Source organism: Lepus europaeus, chromosome 2 (genome assembly GCF_033115175.1).
Source record: "Lepus europaeus isolate LE1 chromosome 2, mLepTim1.pri, whole genome shotgun sequence".
In the NCBI taxonomy this organism is placed as follows: Eukaryota; Metazoa; Chordata; class Mammalia; order Lagomorpha; family Leporidae; genus Lepus; species Lepus europaeus.
Genome location: NC_084828.1, coordinates 160,021,800 through 160,042,476, shown reverse-complemented (window position 1 = coordinate 160,042,476; position 20,677 = coordinate 160,021,800). Strand labels below are relative to the sequence as shown.

The following is a 20,677-nucleotide window of genomic DNA, read 5'->3' as shown; positions in this document are numbered from 1 at the left end:
AATTAGTTTATTTATTTGAGAAACAGAGAGAGAGAGAGAGCACTCCCACCTGCCAGTTCACTTCCCCAAATGCCCACAACAACCTAGACTGGACCAGACTAAAGCAGGAAGCCAGGAGCTCAACCCAGGTCCCCCATGTGGGTGGCAGGCACCCAACTTCTTGAGCCATGACTGCTGCCTCCCAGTGAGCATTAGCAGGAAGCTGGAGTCAGGATCAGTGACCGGAGCCACTCTGAAGTAGATGCAGGTATCCCAAGCAGCGTCTTAACCACTAGGCCTCATGCCTTGTTACCTTGTGACAGATTTTTTTTTAAAGATTTGATCCAGTAAGTTATCTCTCATTGTTCTATGCCAGTAGTTGTCAGATGGGCCCACAAACCAGTAGCATGAGCTGCTGAGAACCAGGAGAAGTGCAGAACCTCCAGGGAGAGGCCAGCAGGCTGTCTGACAAGCCCTCGGTGAGCCAAGCGGGACTGAAATGCAGAACCACTGGCCTCGGCTGAGGGCCGGCCTTTGGCCTCGCCAGCCAGTTCCCCACCTTCCCTGTAGCCTATCCCCACTTGACTTTGCTGCTTCCTATCATGCCCTTGGGCAAGGATGTAATTGAGGATATGAATCAACCTAAAGGAAAGCAAATCACCCTGATTTCTTTTTAAATGGATGGAAGGAGAACATTCATATGCATGGATTCTAGAACCAAATATGAAATGACTCCTACTCTGTAGAAGAAGCTAAGCAGTTTGAAATGAAATGGGAAGGTGACTACGCTGAGCTAGTAAAAAATATGAAATGCTCAGTGTTTGAAATGCCATCCATTCGGGGGTGAGCATTTGCACCGTGGTTAAGACCCTGCTTTGCATGCCCATGTACCATATCGAATGCCTGGGTTCGAGTCCCGGATCTGATTCTGATTCCAACTTCCTGCTAATGCAAACCCTAGGGGTCAGCAATTAATGCTGAAATACTTAGGTCCCTGCCACCCACATGAGAGACCTGGACTGAGCTCCTGGTCCATCCCAGCCACAGTGAGCATTTGGGGAGTGAACTAGCAGATGGGAACCATCTCCCTCTCTCCCTCTCTGTGCCTTTTAAATAAATGAGAGATAGATAATGTTAATGTACTTCAGTAGTAGTACTTTTACATAATAATATGAATTGAGCTAGTTTGGTGTTATCAAGAGCATTTCCCAAAAAGAATCTGTAACTCCTTTAATGCAGTGATAAATATTTGGTCTAATTTATATGTTCATTATTCATGGATACAGTGATATGTGAGATACTTCAAAAGAGTGTTTCTTTTCTTCTCCTTGTATTGGATTCTGACAGTTCTAGTTTCAAATCCTAGCCTTATTCACAAAGTGTTCCTGTGACCCTCAGATGTTATTCACCCCTCAGTATTTGGGTCTTCAGATCTATAAATAAAATTGGAATTAGAATGTCCATTTTGCTGCTTTGTGAGGATTGAACAAGGCAACGCCTGCAACCTTTGGCACGGCGCCAGTTCATCAAAAATACTCACACACTAATAGCCTTTCAAATGAGTCAGATAGTGGCATTTAACCACTCTTCCCTTCAAGAAAGTAAACTTCTATTTTTTATTATTTTACTTAGTAAAGTTTTTTTTAAAAGTACATGATTAATGTTATCAGATTATCACAAATACTAATTAGCAGCATAACCAAATAAGCTTATAATGAGATTGCCATACTCCAGCGTGTGAGTAGTCTGGTGTCTGAAGTACTGAGACGAATCTAACGTTAGGAGCCCCAGGTCTGCATCTGATCCCAGCTCTGCCCTTCCCTGCCTGGGAGACCTCTGGCAGAGCTTGTGTCTCTGGGGCTCCAGAGACTAAAGGTTGCATCTGTAAGCAACCTTTTAGTTCTGCGCTCTTTGAGAGACTTAAGGAGCAAACTGGCTTCCAAAATCAGAGAAGCACAGTTGCCAGCGAAACAGTAGAGTCAGCTGTTAACTCCTGGAGCTGCAAGACCAAAAACACACAGTGAGTTTGACACAAACCCCGTTCTCAAGCAGTTACCTTCTGGAGTCGCACCACGAACCTCCGGACGAAGGGGTGATTAGCACAGTTTCCCACATGCCTGTAACACAAGTTGCAGTCTATAGTTGGCACAGAGACATGCAAACTACTGAGATTAGGATCTGTGACGATTACAGCCCACTTGGACGTGAAAAGTGGTCTGCAGCCAAGTAGGGGAGGGAAAATGGCAGCTCCGAGAACACAGATCAGTGCTGCTCGCGGGACTGACCGCTCGGCCGGGGCTGCGGGGCCCCTGCCCGCTCCCGCTCCTGCTGACTGAGCCGCTTTTTCCAGCTGCCATGCGAAGACCAGATCATCCTCCTGAAAGGCTGCTGCATGGAGATCATGTCCCTCCGCGCGGCTGTACGCTACGACCCGGACAGCGAGACTCTAACCTTGAACGGGGAAATGGCGGTGACACGGGGCCAGCTGAAAAACGGGGGTCTCGGGGTGGTGTCCGATGCCATCTTTGACCTGGGCATGTCTCTGTCTTCGTTCAACCTGGATGACACGGAAGTAGCCCTCCTGCAAGCCGTCCTGCTGATGTCCTCAGGTGAGTGTGCCCACGCGTGGGCCACGCGAGGGCATCGGAGCTTTGGCTTGTCTGGTGCTGATTCATTTCACCCAGGCTTCCAGAAGCATAGCTCATCCTCCTGCAGCAAGAAACTGGGGCACTGAGAAATGGAGGGGCGTGGGGGGTGATTGATGCCTTCCGCTGCGCCCTGGGATAGCAGACAGAAACTGGAGGAGCCACTCTAAAGATTCTAGAATGACCCCTCTTCCCCAGACGCCACTGAAGCTGCTCCGTAGTGTGGGCCTCCATGTCTGTCAGGATTTTGTGACTACCCAGAGGCACGTGACCACACCTTTTGGTGTTAAGTTCCGTGTGTGGAAACCACACGTGGCAGCCAGAATTGCCCATGGCTCAGCTACAACTTCAGTTTCATTATCTATGGCTGTATGGCACACCAACCACAAACACAGTAGCTTAAAACATCCGGATTCTGGGGTTGGGGTCATTAGCAGGGAGCTGGATCAGAATGGATCAGCAGGGACATGAACCAGTGCCTATAGGGGATGCCAGCATTACAGGTGGCAGCTTTACCAGCTATGCCACAATGCCAGCACCTATGGAGAAATTCAAATGCAAGTTGACTGAACAGCATCATGAACCCCCTCGTACATTGGCTCATAGACTCTAGGGTGGCTCCTGTAATCCCTTCTCTGCCTTGTGCATAGAAGCTGTGGTTTTCTTCTCACATCCAGAATACTGCAAAGCCAATGTTGCCCTGTGATTCCATACAACAATGTAAGAGTCCCTCCTGCCAGCAGACTTCCTCTGGCTTCCTGGGGGAGGCAGTAGTGTTAGGAAAGTTCACAGGATGGGAAGCAGCAAAGGCCTCCAGAGCCCAAGGTTGGTCCCACAGCCAGCAAGAAGCCCAGGCCTCAGGCTTCTGTAGAAACAACTTGCAGCTTGTCCAAGGACTCCCTGTGTGACCCAACTGCCCTGGGCTTCAGTGACCTTTAAAATAAATTGAACTCCATCCATGGGCATGGTATTCCTGGGTGAGTCAAAGTAACTTTTCTGCTGAGATTTTAATGGTTCAAAGACAAATTTAAATAAGGTTGAGTGACTTAGTGAGAAAGTGATTTCTTTTACAATTTCCCTTCTAGTGGTTTCTCCTAAATAAGGCAGTGGGAGAGATTCAGCATGGTTCCAGTCTGTCTTTAACACCTGCTAACCTCCCTGTTGAACAAAGAGCAGTCTCAAGCACAGAATTTTCAGCAAGCAGCTTTAACAAAAATTGAATTAAGGTTTCCCATGTATCCATTTTTGTGGTCCTCTTTGGTTATGGCTAATGGATTTTTATAACTGAACAAAATGCCACCTCCTCTGTAGTGAGTCCATTTAACAGATTGTCAAGTAAATAATCTAAGTCAGGTAGCTAAGCAAGCATGTGGAGATGGTGGGATTGTGAATGCAGTGCCAAACACCCAACTGAACCATTCTTCCCAGTTCTCTAGTTTTACAAGATTGCCACTGCCTGAAAACCATGTGGCGTGCTTAACGGCTTTAAAATCTCCTCCAGCCTAGTAATGCAGACCCTTTTCATTAATGCAGCCAGAACCAGAGTGCAGTTACGAGGTAGTGTTCGCTTGGCAAAGGATACTGAGGCTCAGAGACCCAAGTCCCTCGTTCCTCCTCAGCCTCGTCCTTAAGCCCCATGCTTTACTTGGCATCGTTAACGATACAATAGCATCATCCTTTCCTACAAAGCCTTTTGCAGGCACTATTACTGCTAAGTCCTAAAGGGGTGAGCAGAGAATGAAGGTGGAAATGACCTGAAAGTCATTTCTTTGATGAAATTTGTCTTAAGGAGTTAAAAGCAGTCTTTGGTCTTTAAAATGTGACTGTCTTCCTAGACCTGCTTAGCATGGTGTAAGCTTCACCACAATGTCAGTTCTTTCTGTGTCATCTATGTGACCATCTTGTCTTGATCTCTCATCAAAGTACAGAGTTCTGATGCACAAATCCCCTGCTGTTATGTTCCCATTGAACGAATACAGCCAATACATTATTACGTTGACTTCCTACATGGATGGAGAGTGAAAGAATCCTGGGGAAAACTCTTCTCACACACCCAAAGGGAGAGAGGAGAGAGGGAAGGGAGGTGAGGAGATCCACAGAGTTGCAGCATCAAATAGGAAAACACAAGTTACCATTTGAGCCCAAGAGAGTGTTCCTGAAACTCACCTAGTTTGCTTTGCCCTTGGAGATGAAGAGCCCCATTTAGCTTCCCGACAACAGCACCCACGAACAGTGCACTCATTGATGTGAGCTACGAAGAGCAAAAACCAAAGAGAATGCATCTAGCCTTTTCCTGTCATCCCTTTACTTACCTTTTTTTTTTTTTCAATGACTTGCGTTCCTCCCCACATATTGTGGGAAGCCAGTGGTCCTCCCACGACTTGGGAGGATTCTGCAGTGTTGTGTGGTCTTCCCATGGCAGCCCCTCCCTTCTCTACACAGGGCACCTCAAGCACAGCTCACATCCCTTTTTTTTTTTTCCTTTTAATTCCCCAACAACACATGGCCACTGCAGGCAGAATTTACAGCGAGCACAAGGCAAAGGGAGGGAGTGTCCTCTGGGGCCTGGCAAACAACTCACCATTGGTTATTATGCTCCTTGGCCTTCCAGGGAATTTCTCATGGTCCAGTGTCGCTCCTTTGCCCCCAGCCCCAACAGAGACCCAGTCGCTTCCCACATCCCCCTTTCTCTGCATGTTCGTCCTTGGCCTCTGCTGTCTTCCAGGCAGCAATGGCAGCCGCCCCCTCTGCACCCAAGGGGGCCATTGTTCTAAACCAGAGACATTTAGCTGAGCAGAGCACTGACCCCCTTCGTAGAAACGATTCCCTCTACCCTGGCACCCCAAGGTCTACACGTACTGCCATCCACACCCGTCCTGGAAGTTGACGAGTCCCAGAGCTGCCCACCTGCCACCACAGGACATGAACGGGACAAAGCAAGCCTCCTCCTTTCACTCTGAATGAATATCCATCTTCTTTCTTCCCCCAGATCGCCCAGGGCTCGCCTGTGTCGAGAGAATAGAAAAATACCAGGATAGCTTCCTGTTGGCCTTTGAACACTATATCAATTACCGAAAGCACCACGTGACACACTTTTGGCCAAAACTCCTGATGAAGGTGACAGACCTGCGGATGATTGGCGCCTGCCATGCCAGCCGCTTCCTGCACATGAAGGTGGAATGCCCCACGGAGCTCTTCCCCCCTTTGTTCTTGGAAGTGTTCGAGGATTAAGGACTGGATTTATTCTCATAATTCCCACAGCACTACTGGGTGTCATTTCATTCCAATGCCTAGCTCTTTTCTGTTCGTTTCTTTGTTTCTTTGTGTTGGGAAGGATTTTGGGGGGTAAAGGGAGGTAGTCCTTGGCATAGACATGGATGACATTGCCTCTTGAATGCGGGTACTTGTAACTATTGGCATTTTGTTCTCCAGTGCTTTGATGTGAATGCTTTGAAGGAATTACAGTTGTGGAGGTGGGGTGGGGACCATCATTAATTCACCAGCACCAAGCCATCACCAGCTCCCACCTGTCCCTGGCCAGAGACTCCGGCAAGCGAAATGGCGCTGCGAAAGACTACAGAAGCCTTAAAGCCAAGAGAACGGCAGTGGTGATCCAATCCTGATTTTTGCAAGGCTTAAGTTAGCAGAGCACAGATCACCTTTGGTTAGGGGTGGCTTTCAGCTTCCTAGGGAAAGACTCGAACCAACCGATCTTCATCCCTCCAAGAGCATGCCTGTTTCCAGTACTCTGTTCTCTTCTGGAAGCATCACTTGGAATGTACAGGAAATCAGCTGCCTTTTTAGTGTCATTTTTATAATCTTAGGATTTCATTTTATTTGACTGATTGAGGCCAACAGGGAAGACATGTGTCTTCAGCGAGCCCAAAGACATTAGAAATCTTCACCAATCTCCATGACTCAACGGTCCCCCAAAATGCACGTAGCACTGCCTCCCAGGAGGAAGGCTTAGTCACAGGTTAGGATCAGAGAACACTTCCACAGAAATCCAGTCTATACTCCGGGGCTCACCACTCTTCAGTGGCATCTGATCTGTTGTCTCCCGAGCTCCAGAGCTGTCTACGCTGCCTGCATCTTTGCTGAGCTGACCACGGACTTCCTTCTGGATCAAATCAAGGAACGTTGCAAGCTGACATTCGAGTTTCAAGCTGGAGGAATTCTGAGGAGAGCTGAGCGCTGTCACATTGAGTCCGTGGAAATGCAGTGTTCCGAGAGCCCCTGCAGGTCCCGACAGCTTGAGGATGCTTCGTTCTGGCCTTAGATCCTCGTGCTCTTTGCTTATTTATCAATGTTTTCTAGTCCCCTTTTCCCTCTATTCTGAGGCACTGACTAGCTGGACTAATTCTAAACAAGGACGGTCCTGCTGCAGACCCCTCCCCTCCTCCCTCTCACAGCCTTGCCCTAACAGATATTCAACAGGAAACACCTGCAGAGAACACCTGGTGCGCCCACACTCCCCTTCCCTGCCCCACCTGCCTCCCCAGTGACTGACGCTGGAGTGGCTTGTGCCCAGACCCAAGTGGTGACACCGTTGCTTCAATGTCAGCGAAAGGGCAAAGAATGTACCCATGCAACTGAATGTATCTCATTCTTCACCGGCACAATAGAGATTAACGGTTCCTCTGCCTGCCTTTTACTGCCTTATCCTGGAAATATTGGGGAAAATAAGCCATATGGGTGTGATTGACCTAAAAACAAAGGAATGCAAGTCACTGGGAAAGCCAAGTGGACTTTTTCTAGGTTTGGTGGAGCATAACTGGCCCAGAAATCAGGGTGCCTGAGTTCTAGTTCATGCCCTGCCAAATGGGAGATTTGTGACCTTAAATCTTGGTTTTCTCACCTGGGGAATAAGGACTAAGTCATGAGTCCTAAAGTCCTTCCTGCCGTTAATATTGTATGGATTTTGGGGTGGGGGGAGAAACCTGATTCTTTTAATGATTTCTTTTACATTCAAATTTCTAGTTTTATTAGGAAAAAAGTATAACCCACTTCACAGTTAAGGAACATATATTTGGCATTGATTCAAAACACGGACTTGACGCAAGACTACTCCCCCTTGTGGAGGGAAGCAGATGCTCTTGGGGGAAGGTGAGGAGCACCATTAAGAATCCCAAGTATGGCTGCAGGTAACCTGGAGGGGACGGACACCTTTACGGCCTTCAGACAATGATCCTGGCTTCTGGGAAAAAGGAAACCCGAACATTGCTATGGAACTTGCACATCAGAGGAAGGAAATAAGTGCAGAGATTAAAATTCCAAGCATGAAGTTCACGGGCAGATGACCTGCTTTGACTTTATCTACAAGACAAGCTTTGGGGGTTTTGTTTTTTCTAGGCAGCCTCTAGCCAGTCCCCCCAAGTCCTTTGTTACCATCTCAGTTCCATCTGTTGACTCTACTTGGAGAACAAACTCTCTTGCAGAGATAGATACCCAGCTGCCTCTAGGCCTGGGGTAACACTGGGTGGGGCAAAGCTTCCTTCCATGGGGAATGAGAGGAAGGACAGCAGGTGGCATCCTGGACGGGTTCAGCCACTCCTGAGGCAACGGGCTTCTGAGGCAAGGTTCCTCATCCTGTCTGACAGAGATGGCCCAGTACATCAGACCTAGACTCCAACGTCGGCTCGGAGCTGATCTCACGCTGAATTAGAATGCTATGGCATTCACCACGATTGGAACTGCTGAGAGGGTGCCCTAAGGCGACAGTCATCCAGCCAGCCCCAGGTGGCCCTCAGCTCCTGGAAGGCCTTCAACAGGCAATGCTGATCTGGAAGTATTGTCAAAGGTTGGCTACTTTATGCTGAGTAGGACGGGCCTTAGAGTACCTCGGGTTGAAAGGAAAAGCTATAAGGACTCAAAGAATCACGACTCTGATGGTTAAAACGACCTCGTTCCTCCTGAACAGACTGAGGTCCCGAGTGCATCTCAAGTCCCCATCCCATAAAACCTGATTGTGTGGGATTTGCTCTGAATTTAAACACACACACACACACACACACACACACTTTTTTTCTGACTTTGCTGGAGCTTTCAAATCAGATGTGGACCTGACATTGCAGCAACCTTGGCACCTGTCCCGCCCCTCTCCCCCCAACTCCAACTGGGGAGACATTCCAGTAGAGGAGAACACAGTCCTGCTGGGATTCTTACTTAGAAATCACTTTTAGGCGTGTGTGGTGTGGGGCTGTGTGTGTGTGCGTGTGCGCGTGTGTTTGTAACCCACAAGTGTACTTTGCTCTCCGATCTAAATGTGCAGTATTTCCTGAAATAATGAAAACAACTAAGATCTTTCCTTCTTTACGATGCTGTTCCTAACACCACGTGCCACCTCAGAGCTTTTTCTAGTCAGAGGAGCCTCCGTCCTCAATGGCGCGCTTGGCGTGTTGATGCCTCAGCCCAGCGATGCCCCTCACTCGTGCCCCAAGTGACGCCTCCTCCATCTGCGGTGCAGCGCCGGGGTGGACTGCCAGCCCTGGCATTGCTCCTCTGTGAACAGGTGCACAAGCCTTGGCCCCTCCACAACACTAAGCCCCCAGACTCCCCCTCCGTGCACCGCTGAGCACCCTCAGAGCATGTCGTTGTCAGTAACCCAGCTCTACTCTCCGGAACTGTCACCTATGGGTGTCACACCAACCCTGCTGCATGAGTCATAAATTATGAAATCAGTCTTATGGGTTTTGAAATGTAGCCAGCGTTTGTAAGGCTAAACCTTTTTCATGAACTGAATTGAAGAAGAATAACCCAGCCGTAGTCCCTCTTCCCAAGGGGAGCGATGACAGACATTTGGATCTCATCGCCCTTTCCAATGGTGATGGCATCGGGTTCTAAAATAAGCTCGTAATTTTTCCTGTTATTTTAATAATATGGAAATAGTAGCATAGTGTTTCTTTTGATAGTGATAGATTATAATCCATATTTAAATTTTATAGAGAAGAAATTTTATTGTACTGTGATGTAGATATTTATTATCCAGGTAAGGATTTGCCCGGTGTGTATTTTTTACAATTGAAAACATTTTACTTTAATCTTTAAACACACACACACACACAATAAAATAAAAAGATAGGGAGAAAAAAAAGGTTTGGCCTTATGACAGAATTTTTACTGTGTTGTATAAATGTTTGCAAATGCAAAAAGTGCATTTCTAGTGTGTTTCCACATTAATTAATGCCGCCTTCAAGAGCAATATCGTGCAGGTAAAATGCTATTTGTGGCTTTCCGTTGCACAGTTAAAGCTGACCCACCGTATGCACAAGACAATCAGATAGGAATCTGCCCCGCGCGGGGGCGGATACTACTCATGTAATTTTGGAGCACAATGTAAGACAGAAGAAGACACTTGACACCTGTGTTGTTGAGCAGAGCCTGTCAGGGCGTAGACTGACGGTATGTCATTGCTTTCTTGTGGTTTTCCTTTTATTTGGCATTTGTAGTGTGATCCCAGAGCCAAATCAGTTCTCCATCCTTCCTTCTGAGAAAACATTGTTTTTTCCGTAATGTGTTTATGCCCTGAGAATCAGAAAAATGCTACAGACTAGAAAAAGATCTGCAGTCATCAGAAGACTTCTGTTTTGCAAACAGTGTTAAGTGATATTGCTAGATTGGTAATATTTTTTTCAGCCTAAAACTCTGTTGACATCTGTGATCAAAATGTTTTAAACTATCCAAAAAGAAAATTTGTATATTTGGGAAAAATGGATTTTTACATAGCTTTTGTATGCAGATATTAAATTGTAATTATGAATATAGTGGGCATAGACAAACTCATAAGCTTAAATTCTAAAAAAGAAAAAAAAGAAAAAGCTTATAATGAATGTACTTTCCTGTCTCTTTCTTGAAATATCTTAATCCTCTTAATAGGCGCGGAGCTGCGGGCCCTCTCCCTTCAGCTGCTGCCAGTGGGCGGGCCAGGGGATGGAGGGCATTTGCTTCCTCAACGCCTACTGGAATAAGCATGTAGTCGGGTGGGTAGGGAGAACGGAGAGCAGACAGAGAGCAATGTCGATGAGGGGTTAACCACTTTGGAAGAGGCCACAGAGGAGGAAGAGGAAAAGGGGCAGAGTTTTTGCAGCCCGTGGACTCATTCATCTTCCTATCAGAATGTTCTAGAATTTTCACTGGGATGACACATCTGCTGCCATATGAGTCAGCTTTCCATCACCACAATGAGCTGCCGGAGGCACCCTAACCTTTAAAGGAAATGGGTTTATTTGGAGTTGTGGTCCACTCTCCCATGATCTGGTGGGTCCACTGGTCTGGCCTCTCTTGATGGCATTCCGCTGGCAGAGTGCTGAGGCAGGGCACGCTCATGTCTGTCCGTCTGTCTGTCTGTCTGGTTGCTTACAAAGCCACCAGGATTCAGTCATCAGAGCTCCACCCAAACAACCCAGCCTAATCCGGGCACCTCCTCAAGGCCCCACCTCTGCACACCAACACTGGATCGCGGTTCCACCCTCTGGGTGCCCATTACACAAGAGTCCGGGGAACAAACATTTGGGTTTGAGAGGATGTATATTCAAACCCTAACAGCCACTCACAATCCTCACGCGAGAAGCTAAGACGGCATGACTTGAGCATAATGGAAGTTACTGATTTTAATGTCTGGAAGGTATGTGGGTACAACAGCTTCAGGCATGGCTGGATCTGGATGCCCACTGAATTGTCAGGGAAGCTCCTCTCTGCGTGTAGATTCATATTCACGTAACTTTCCATCTTACAGAGGCCCCCCCCCATAGCCCCAGAATTTAGCCTTGCAGCTCCAAATATAGTGAAAAGAGAGTTTCTTTTCTCTAACAATGTCAGTGAAAATTATGGGCCTAATTCTCATTGGTTCAAATTCAGTCATGTGTCCATTCCCAAGCCAATCACTGTAGTGAGGAGGCAAGATATGCTAATGAGCCGGATCTTCTGAAATCCCAGAACTGGGAGGGGAAGGAGGGACAATCAGTCACACCCACACTCTGGGCTGAGAGTTGGGGGAGGGGTGATTCCTCAAAGAAAAGTCTAAGTCTTGTTTCCCTAGGAAGTGGGGAAGAATGCCGGGCAAGTCAAAGCCACGTGTGCTCACAGCGGAAGTTCACTCTGAAAGCAGCTGGGCCTCTTGTATACACAGGAGACTCAGACCAATTAGGCCAGGACTTGAACCAACAAAACAACAGTTTTGGTCACATCTTCCCTGGCTTCTGGAAGAGGCCAGTCCAGCTAAGGTGGAACAAGAATTTACAGCTCCCCTGGGCTAGATCAGTTCAGAGCACTAGTTTCTCAGTTCTATTCTGTTTTCAAAGAACTGAATGCAATTTTATATTTCTGCCTTTAGTATATTATATGTGCTTCCCAACCCCATCCTACTGGACATATTTCCCTACCCCAAGAAATAACGTTTTTTCATTTTGTTCTGGAGAGTTTTTCACATATACGTTCCAATTACGTAAACTGCTTAACCTCTTTGTACCAACAAAGCCAATCCCAAACCTATGTAATATCTAGTGACCTAGTTTAGGTCATGGAACCAAGGTCATGTGACAACCCTGGACAGTTCTAGTTATCTAAGGTGGAGGGGAAGGATGGGCATCTGGCCTAGCAATTCACTGGGTAAGATGCCTGTGTCCCACATTAGAATGCCTGGGCGCCACACCCAGCTCCAGTCCCTGACCCCAGCTTCCCGCGGATGCAGATCCTGGGAGGCAGCAGGTGATGATGGCTCCTTTAACTGGGCCCCTGCCATCCATGTGGGGAAACCTGGATTGAGTTTCTATTTCCTGCTCTGGCCTTGGCCCAGGCCCAGCCTTTCAGGAGTGAACCAGTAGGATCTGCCTCTCTGTCTGCCTCTGTGTGTGTGTGTGTGTGTGTCTATCTACCTCTCAAACAAAGGCGGGGGTTGGGGAAGGAAGTTAAAAGGAATCAGAGGATGAAGTTGGTTTTCAGCCTCACACTCAAGATGACAGTTCCACCTCGTTTCACATTTAGCTACTCAGAGCACTTCAGTTTGTAAATAAGTAGAACTGTCAATAGGTTCAGGTACATAAATTCTGACACATTAAGTGTTGTTCAGCTGGACAGGGTAAAACAACTGTAATATAAATCAGGTCTTCTGGTGGATTTGTCCCCACCTGAGGTTGATTGACAGTTTCTTCCCTGAGATTGTGCTTAAAAACCCTCCTACGACCAGCCCTTTGGGTCTTCCTCACGTGGAACCCGCCTCCTTGCCGCTTCGGCAGGAGGTTTCCAAATTGAATAAATCATGCTTTTCTTAAAAAAAAAAAAACCTGTTGTTCAAACTTGGTGGAACTCCTGAGATGTAGAGGAGTGTTCGCAGGCACTCTGAGCATGTGTCTCAGGAGAATCAATGGGCTACCTGTTGAAAATATACCATGCTCTACTCTTTGAAGATAGAATCCACTTAACACCATGTACTGTGGTATCATAAACAGACTGGACCATCAGAAGGGATCACCTGGGGTTTATATTCAAATGAGAAGAGAGTTGTCCTGGCCTGAGCTCATGTGCTACAATTGTGTTACGCTTAGTAGCCCCAAGGAAGCAGGCCTAATGGAACAAGACATGGAAGAAAAGAGTGAACACCAGGGTGCATTGCTGAGTTGGCCACACTTAGTATCAAGCACAACTGAACGTTCAAGTGTGCAAGAAAATAATCTCCTAAGGAGCCACATGAACTGGCACATCTCGGTGAGGTTCACCAGGGAGGGAGTTATCTAGTGGCTCTCATTTCCCATGATCAAAACTGGGATGTACACTCCCGGCCCCAGGGCAAGTTCCTTGACAGACAGACAGACAGTGATCTCCCATCCTCTGGTTCATTGCCCAAATGCCAACAGTATCCAGGACTGGGCCAGGGTGAAGCCAGGACCAGGAACTCAATCCAGGTCTACCATGTGGGTAGCAGAAACCCCAATACCTGAACCATCATCTGCTGCCTCCCAACGTGCACACTAGTAGGAAGCTGGAATCAGGGGCAGAGCCAAGCACTCAGATACAGGCTGTGGGCAACCAAAACAGAGTCTTAACTGCTGTACCAAATGCCCACCCCAGGGGCTTTGAATACAAACAGATTATGAAAATCGACTGCCCTGTACTGGCTGAAAAATTAAATACACATAAACAGATCACTGAAGTATGCCACATTAGTTTCTGTTATGGATGGTTTCTTTCAAAGGGAATTTTTTTTCTGTGTAGATATGTACAGAAAATTCTGTAGAAGTACATGGGAAATGTTTTCCCATACCAAACTTCCCTTGGTTAAAACTCTTTTGGAAAAAAAATAAAAGGGGGCTTGAAGGACTGGCACTATGGCATAATGGGTTAAACTGATGCCTGCTTGAAGGACTGGCACTATGGCATAATGGGTTAAACTGATGCCTGCAATGTTGGCATCCCAAATGGGTGCCAGTCTGAGTGTTGGTTGCTCCACTGCTGGTCCAGCTCCCTGCTAGTGCACCTGGGAAAGCAGCAGAGGATGGCCCAAGTCCTTGGGCCCCTGCCACCCATGTGGAAGTCCTGGGTGAAGCTGGTGCAGCCATTTGGGAAGTGAACCAGTAGAGGGAAGATCCCTTTCTGTCTGTCACCCCTCTCTCTCAATAATTCTGCCTTCCAAATAAATAAATAAATCTTTTAAAAAAAATACCCTGTTGGAAACAATGTCTATGAAAATGAAGTCAGATGGAATGGCGATGAACAATCCTCTCAGGACAGATGGAGAACATCTTCCTTATTTCCTTTCAACTTCTGTGCAAGCAACACTCACTGCAATGCAGGCAGATGCATATGGAGTTAACCACCTTCAGGCTAACCCATCAGAAAATTCTGGTGCCCACGAACCCCGGTGGATACAGAGCTGCAAGAAACAATCCTCAGTTTGCAGATGCGTTCACGCACTAAGGGATTTATGATTTTTTTCAATGAATGCTTTTAGCCCTCAAGAGACTGTAATCATCTTTAATCATCTTATAAGACTCCATCATTTTTTATTTTTGCTTTGATTAACTTTTAATACGTGGATGGGGTAGAGGGCAATATCTTAGCACATCTACACAAGACAACCAGTCATACCAGGAAAGATGCCTTTCCATTTCTTTATCTTTTCTCTGTGTTTGGAGCAGAACAGCTCCTCTTCCTAAAGAGATCTTTTAGGATTTCTTTCCATTTACTCAATTCAAAATCAGGTAGAGTCTTTGAAAAAAACAAACTGTATCCAACGAGGAAGAGCTTGAGATCTCCAAGAATCATCCATTGGTAAATGAATTCCTTCTAAGAATCTGGTTGAATATTTCAGAAAATCCACCTCCATTTTCCTCAGCACTTTGACAAAAATACCACTCATCAGTTGCTTACCACCCGAGAGACTCAACAGCACCCCCTACCCAAAAGGACGTTCTTGGGTTTGTGCTGCCTCCCAAGCCGTCCAGTCTCATGCTGGGGTATGGAATAATGGCCACCATGTCCTGTTCAGCTAAACTATCCCAGGAATGTTATCTCTAACCCTCCAAATACAACTGAAGGTGTTAGTTTTTCTCATTTGACAATAGGTCGGTGGACGCTCAGTTGGAATAAACAACTTATCCAATATCACACAGCTGCCAAGTGTCCGAGTCCCTGAGGTTCCAAGATCTGTATTTTTCTTTTTTACAACCTGCACAAATAAGACCAAGGGAAAGTCTTGGCCCATAGTGAAAAAGACAATTTTGCCCTGGAAATGCTTGCCACTCCCCTTCCTAAAAGGCTCACCTACCCTGATGCAAAACACACTACATCCTGAAGAAAGGCTACCTCGCCTCTCCTTAGGTTGTGTCCATCGCAAAACCACTTGTGGAGGTTGCACATAAAGAGTAAGTTCTCGGGGCAGGACCTGCTGATAATCCAGCTGGCTTCTAGAGATGTCAGTCCAAAAGGGGACATGTTTGTTTTGCCAAGCACTGGGGGGGCCTGAGCTATCATGTCTAGAGAGAGCCACATTGGAAGGAGAGGAATTTGCACCCACATGACGAGTAGGAGGAAAGGGGAGAACAAGCAAATCAGACGGCAGAAGCACTTGCAGGCTGTGGCACCATGCTATAACTTGTTCAAACTTTAGATGATCAGCTTATTGGCAAATGTCTGGAGCTGACCAATTTCTTTTTTTTTTTAACTTTTATTTAATGAATATAAATTTCCAGTGTACAGCTTATGGATTACAAAGGCTTCCGCCTCCCATAACTTCCCTCCCACCCGCAACCCTCCCCTCTCCCGCTCCCTCTCCCCTTCCATTTGCATCAAGATTCATTTTCAATTCTCTTTATATACAGAAGATCAATTTAGTATAAAGATTTCAACAGTTTGCACCCACATAGAAACACAAAGTGAAACATACTGTTGGAGTACTAGTTATAGCATTAAATCACAATGTACAGCACATTAAGGACAGAGATCCCACATGAGGAGCAAGTGCACAGTGGCTCCTGTTGTTGACCCAACAAATTGACACTCTAGTTTATGGCGCCAGTAACCATCCTAGGCTGTCGTCATGAGTTGCCAAGGCTATGGAAGCCTTCCAAGTTTGCCGACTCTGATCATATTTAGACAAGGTCATAAAAGACAGAGTGAGGATAGTAACCAATGATCCTAAGAGTGGCATTTACCAGGTTTGAACAATTATACAGCATTAAGTGGGGAAGAGGACCATCAGTACACACATGTTGGGAGTAGAGCCATTGGTGGTAGAGTAGAGGTTATGATTACAAAGGAATGAGGCCCAAGTGCACTAGACAGGGCCTAGAACAAAGGACAGAGTCATTATTAGAGGAGCTAAGAAAGGTGCTGTCTAAGCTACAATTAAGTTTTCTGATTGAGAGGCAAATAGAACCTGATAGAAGGGGCTTGATAATAATCTGGTGGGCTTTAGGCCTTGTAAGTTAAGAGGCCCAGACCTATCTATCTCTTCACATGGGGTATATCCTAAGGGAGGTGTGAACCTCCTAGGGGAAGGCACTCTGTTGACTTTCATTACTTGGCTGGCCTGGGAGGAGAGCTGGCCAGGTAAAGGCAGGTGGCATCTCTAACAAGAAATTTACAGTTCTGCCTGCAATGTTGCTGACCCTACTTGACCATCCCCTCAGCTGCAGTGGTCACTTTGGAAGTTGGGCTGAGTGAAGGGCTTTTCAGCTTAGAGCCAATAAGATCTGTGGCTCTGACCTGGCCATCCTTCGACTCCAGGGCAGGTCCATTTCCAGTGATCCAACTCTTGGCAGAGCTGCCAGGGCTCTTCACAAGCCGACTTCTGCTGAAGCCCAGGCTTACCACATTGAAAGCCACTGCAGTGGACTGGCCTGTTGGGTCTCCTTGAGGGCAGATCACTGTACAGATCAGCCATTAATAGGCCTGCCACCCATTGCTTCTGATGCCGAGCTTTCTTTTCCTCCTGGTTTGTGTTAAAGCAGACCAGAGGATGCAAGTCAAGGGAGTGCCCGTTTCCCATCTCTAATCTTCGGTGGCCTGAACTACAAGTCTATAGTCACAGGCATGTTCTGTAGTAGTTTTTCTAAGGTAGACAATGCCCATGAGGAAAATTATATTCTCACTTTAAAACTTTCTTTCCCTTTGGTCTGAAAGGGAGGTTTTTTCTACTTACTGTATACTTCGCTGATGGCGAAGTGAATCTAGCTATGAGATTATTATTTGAGTTCTTATTTTGGCTATGCTATTGCAGAAAAATGTTAGCCATCTCTTTTATAAGGTCTAAAGATTAAATTGTGCTTCCTACAGATTCCTTCATAATAGAATTAGTTTCCTACCTTGAAGAGAATAGAGAAATGAAAAAACAAGTTGGGCTTAGAATAGAGAAATGAGGGAGCAAGTCCTAGATCGCTTGCTGACAATAGCAATATCACATGAATACTTAGCAAACCATTTCAACCATTAGATAACAACTTAAGAAAACATTTACCAGAAGGTCCAATGCCTTCTATAAATTTTAAGAATCATGTATTTGAAAACACCTCTTAAATATCTAACATGGTGTAGTTTGTTTAGCCAGTAAACTTAAGCACAACCATCTAAAATGTTTTTAGTTTCTTTCTACCAACAAGTCTAAAACATATGATACACAGATTCACGTCCCACAAATTAAAATGTATCTTTGATTGATTTTAGCAGCTTAAATTTATGGACAATCTTATCTATAAGCCATTTAAAATAAAACTCTTAATAAAATTTCCCCATGTGGACATACAATATGTACACACATATAATATAGCATAATAGACCAATATAGCAATTTTAATAATAGCTTTTAAAATCTTTAACTCTTTTTGTAGATTGCCAATTGATTTGAATTGCTTTTTCTTTTTAGTAACCTCAGTTAACCATACTTTCTCTCAGTTGGTACTGTTAATACATTATTGGCTTCATCTGTTTACAGAGCCATCCCAAAGTACTGAATACAATAAAAGTGGCTGGAAAAAGTCCATAGGAACCTATAGGAGGACAGCTAAACACAGAACCAACAACGCTTTAGTTTTATGAGCAGCAGATCATATATAACTGTGGATGACAAAAGACTTTAAGTCGCCATGTTTAAAATTATAAACTCATCAACCAACAAGAGGCACTTGCTTACTTCACAGTATTTTTGAAAGCACCTGTAGGATTTTACAAGTATTTAACCCTTTAAGCCTCTGGGGCTTTCTCATTAAGATAACTATCATGTCTAGTAACACAAGATCATTAGACTTTTTAATTCTCAAACATTTGTATTAATAGCATTTTCCATTATAGAAACTTAAAGTCTGGTACCACATCACATCTTGACAGTCCTTCTAATATACTCCAAATAGACTGATTAGTTGGTGTCTCTATAAGATGAGAGACATAGGTCCTTCGATTTTTTCAGTTGGGCCCAAACTGGAAAAACCAAAGTCCAGGATTTACTGGAAATTTTAGAGACCAGATTGTTTGAAACTTTGATTTTTTGAATGCCTGTCAAGAATGCAAGAAGGCTCAAAATCCAAAATATCTGGTTGAAATAAGATTTCTTAAAATCATGACATAACATAGACCAAATTTGATCATTGTTACAAGGTGATTATTCAAATTTTTGAAAAAAGCACATATTTAAATAACCCATAGCTCTTAATAAAAATTCAGCTGTTTTTGAACAATTAGAATTTAACAGACATCGAGAGAACATAATAGATTACTTTAACACATTGCTTTAACAGAGCATCAGAGTTTAATTCTATGTCAAAGAGAAATTGAGCTTCCTGTGATCTTTTGCTGTGAGGTTTCCTTCCTTTACCTTCTTTCATATTGGTGACCATGTTTCTGTGTTTCTGTGTGTAACACATCTTTAAGCATCTTTTGCAGGGCAGGATGAGTGGCAACAAATTCTTTCAGTTTCTGTTTGCTATGAAAAGTCTTAATTTCACCTTCATTCACAAATGAGAGCTTTGCAGGATATAGTATTCTGGGCTGGCAGTTTTTCTCTCTTAGTACCTGGGCTATGTCTCGCCATTCCCTTCTAGCTTGTAGGGTTTCTGATGAGAAGTCTGCTGTGAGTCTAATTGGAGATCCTCTAAGAGTGATCTGACGTTTCTCTCTTGCACCTTTTAGTATCTTTTCTTTATGTTTCACTGTGGTGAGTTTGATTACAACATGTCGTGGTGAGGATCTCTTTTGGTCATGTTTATTAGGGGTTCTATAAGCTTCCTGTACTAAGATGCCTCTGTCCTTCTCCAAACCTGGGAAATTTTCTGCTAGTATCTCACTGAAAATGCCTTCTAATCCTTTCTCCCTCTCCATGCCTTCAGGAACTCCTAGAACCCGAATGTTAGGTTTTTTAATAGTATCCTGTAGATTCCTGACAGTATTTTTTAGATTTCTAATTTCTTCTTCTTTTCTTTGGTTTGCCTGTTTCCTTTCCTGTTCTCTGTCTTCTAAGTCTGATATTCTCTCTTCTGCTTCGCCCATTCTGTTTTTAAGGCTCTCTAATGTGTTTGTCATTTGATCTATTGAACTCTTCATTTCATTATGATTTCTAGTCACTATCAGAGTTTCTTGTTCCACTAGTTGTTTCATTTCATTTTGATTCCTCCTTAATATTTCACTTTCACGAGAGAGATTTTCTATCTTGTCCATGAAGGATTTCTGTAGTTCAAGAATTTGTTTTTGAGAACTTCTTAATGTTCTTATCAATTTTTTGAGATCCGCTTCTTGCATTTCTTCGATCTCATCATCTTCATAATCTTGAATTGGGGTGTCTTTTTCATTTGGGGGCGTCATAGTTTCTTCCTTGTTCTTGTTAGCTTGGTTTTTGCGTTTGTTGTTTGGCATGTTGGAGATATTTGGTTTCTTCACTGTGGTGTTTTTTCTTGTTACACTATGGCTCTATATTAAGTGGACTGTCTGCTTTCGGTGGCGCCTTAGAGGCTTGAGATGAGTGTGGACTGAGAGCTGTGTTTGGTTCCTCAGGGTTGAGGGTGTGTCAAGGATGACACTCCCAGGTTAGGTGTGGTAAATCTTTCTTTTTTTGATTTAAAAGGGAAGTAATTCCGCACAGCTGAACGTAATTGGAGGTAGTTAGCAGGCAAATGATATACCCACAGGAGCCAGAGATCGGAAGCTCTTTCCCAAGGACCACACAGGGAATCTCTGCTGCCCTCAGTGTGGGCTCTAATTCTCCTGCAGTCTCCCACTGGGTTGCCAAGTTAGATGCTAATCTCCTGTTATTTCACCCCTCCCCACAGAGTCAGGTTTTCTGCTAGGCTCAGGGCTGGTGCAGACCTGAGGTCGCCCTGCTTATGACGTATCTCCAAAATGGCGCCTGCTCTGTCTTGCTCGCCTTTGAGAGGTGAGCGGAGAGAGAGAAACTTGTGTCCGTATCAGTCACTTTTTTTATTTTTTTTTCTCTCTCTTCTAGTTAGCCTGGTGAACTTTTCCCCACGGAGTTTCAAGCCTCGTTCCCTCTAGCCTCCTCTTTCCGCTTGCCCGCTGGTATCTTGGGCTAAGGAGGTTCGGCTCACCTCGCGTTCCAGCGCTGGGGCGTTGAGTCT

At 45.2% G+C, this 20,677-nt stretch overlaps 1 protein-coding gene across 6 annotated transcripts in view; it reads left to right on the top strand.

Annotated features, from left to right (window-relative positions):
* The window catches only part of THRB (thyroid hormone receptor beta), a 412,267-nt gene extending 401,810 nt beyond the window's left edge, over positions 1 to 10,457 (top strand). For all 6 annotated transcript variants that reach the window (XM_062215323.1, XM_062215332.1, XM_062215306.1 and 3 more), the window contains exons 9-10: positions 2,330 to 2,588; positions 5,614 to 10,457. In XM_062215323.1, the coding sequence (XP_062071307.1) occupies positions 2,330 to 2,588; positions 5,614 to 5,855 (501 nt within the window). In that variant the 3' untranslated portion in view covers positions 5,856 to 10,457. The remainder of the gene's footprint in view (positions 1 to 2,329; positions 2,589 to 5,613) is intronic.
* The last annotated feature ends 10,220 nt before the right edge of the window (positions 10,458 to 20,677 follow it).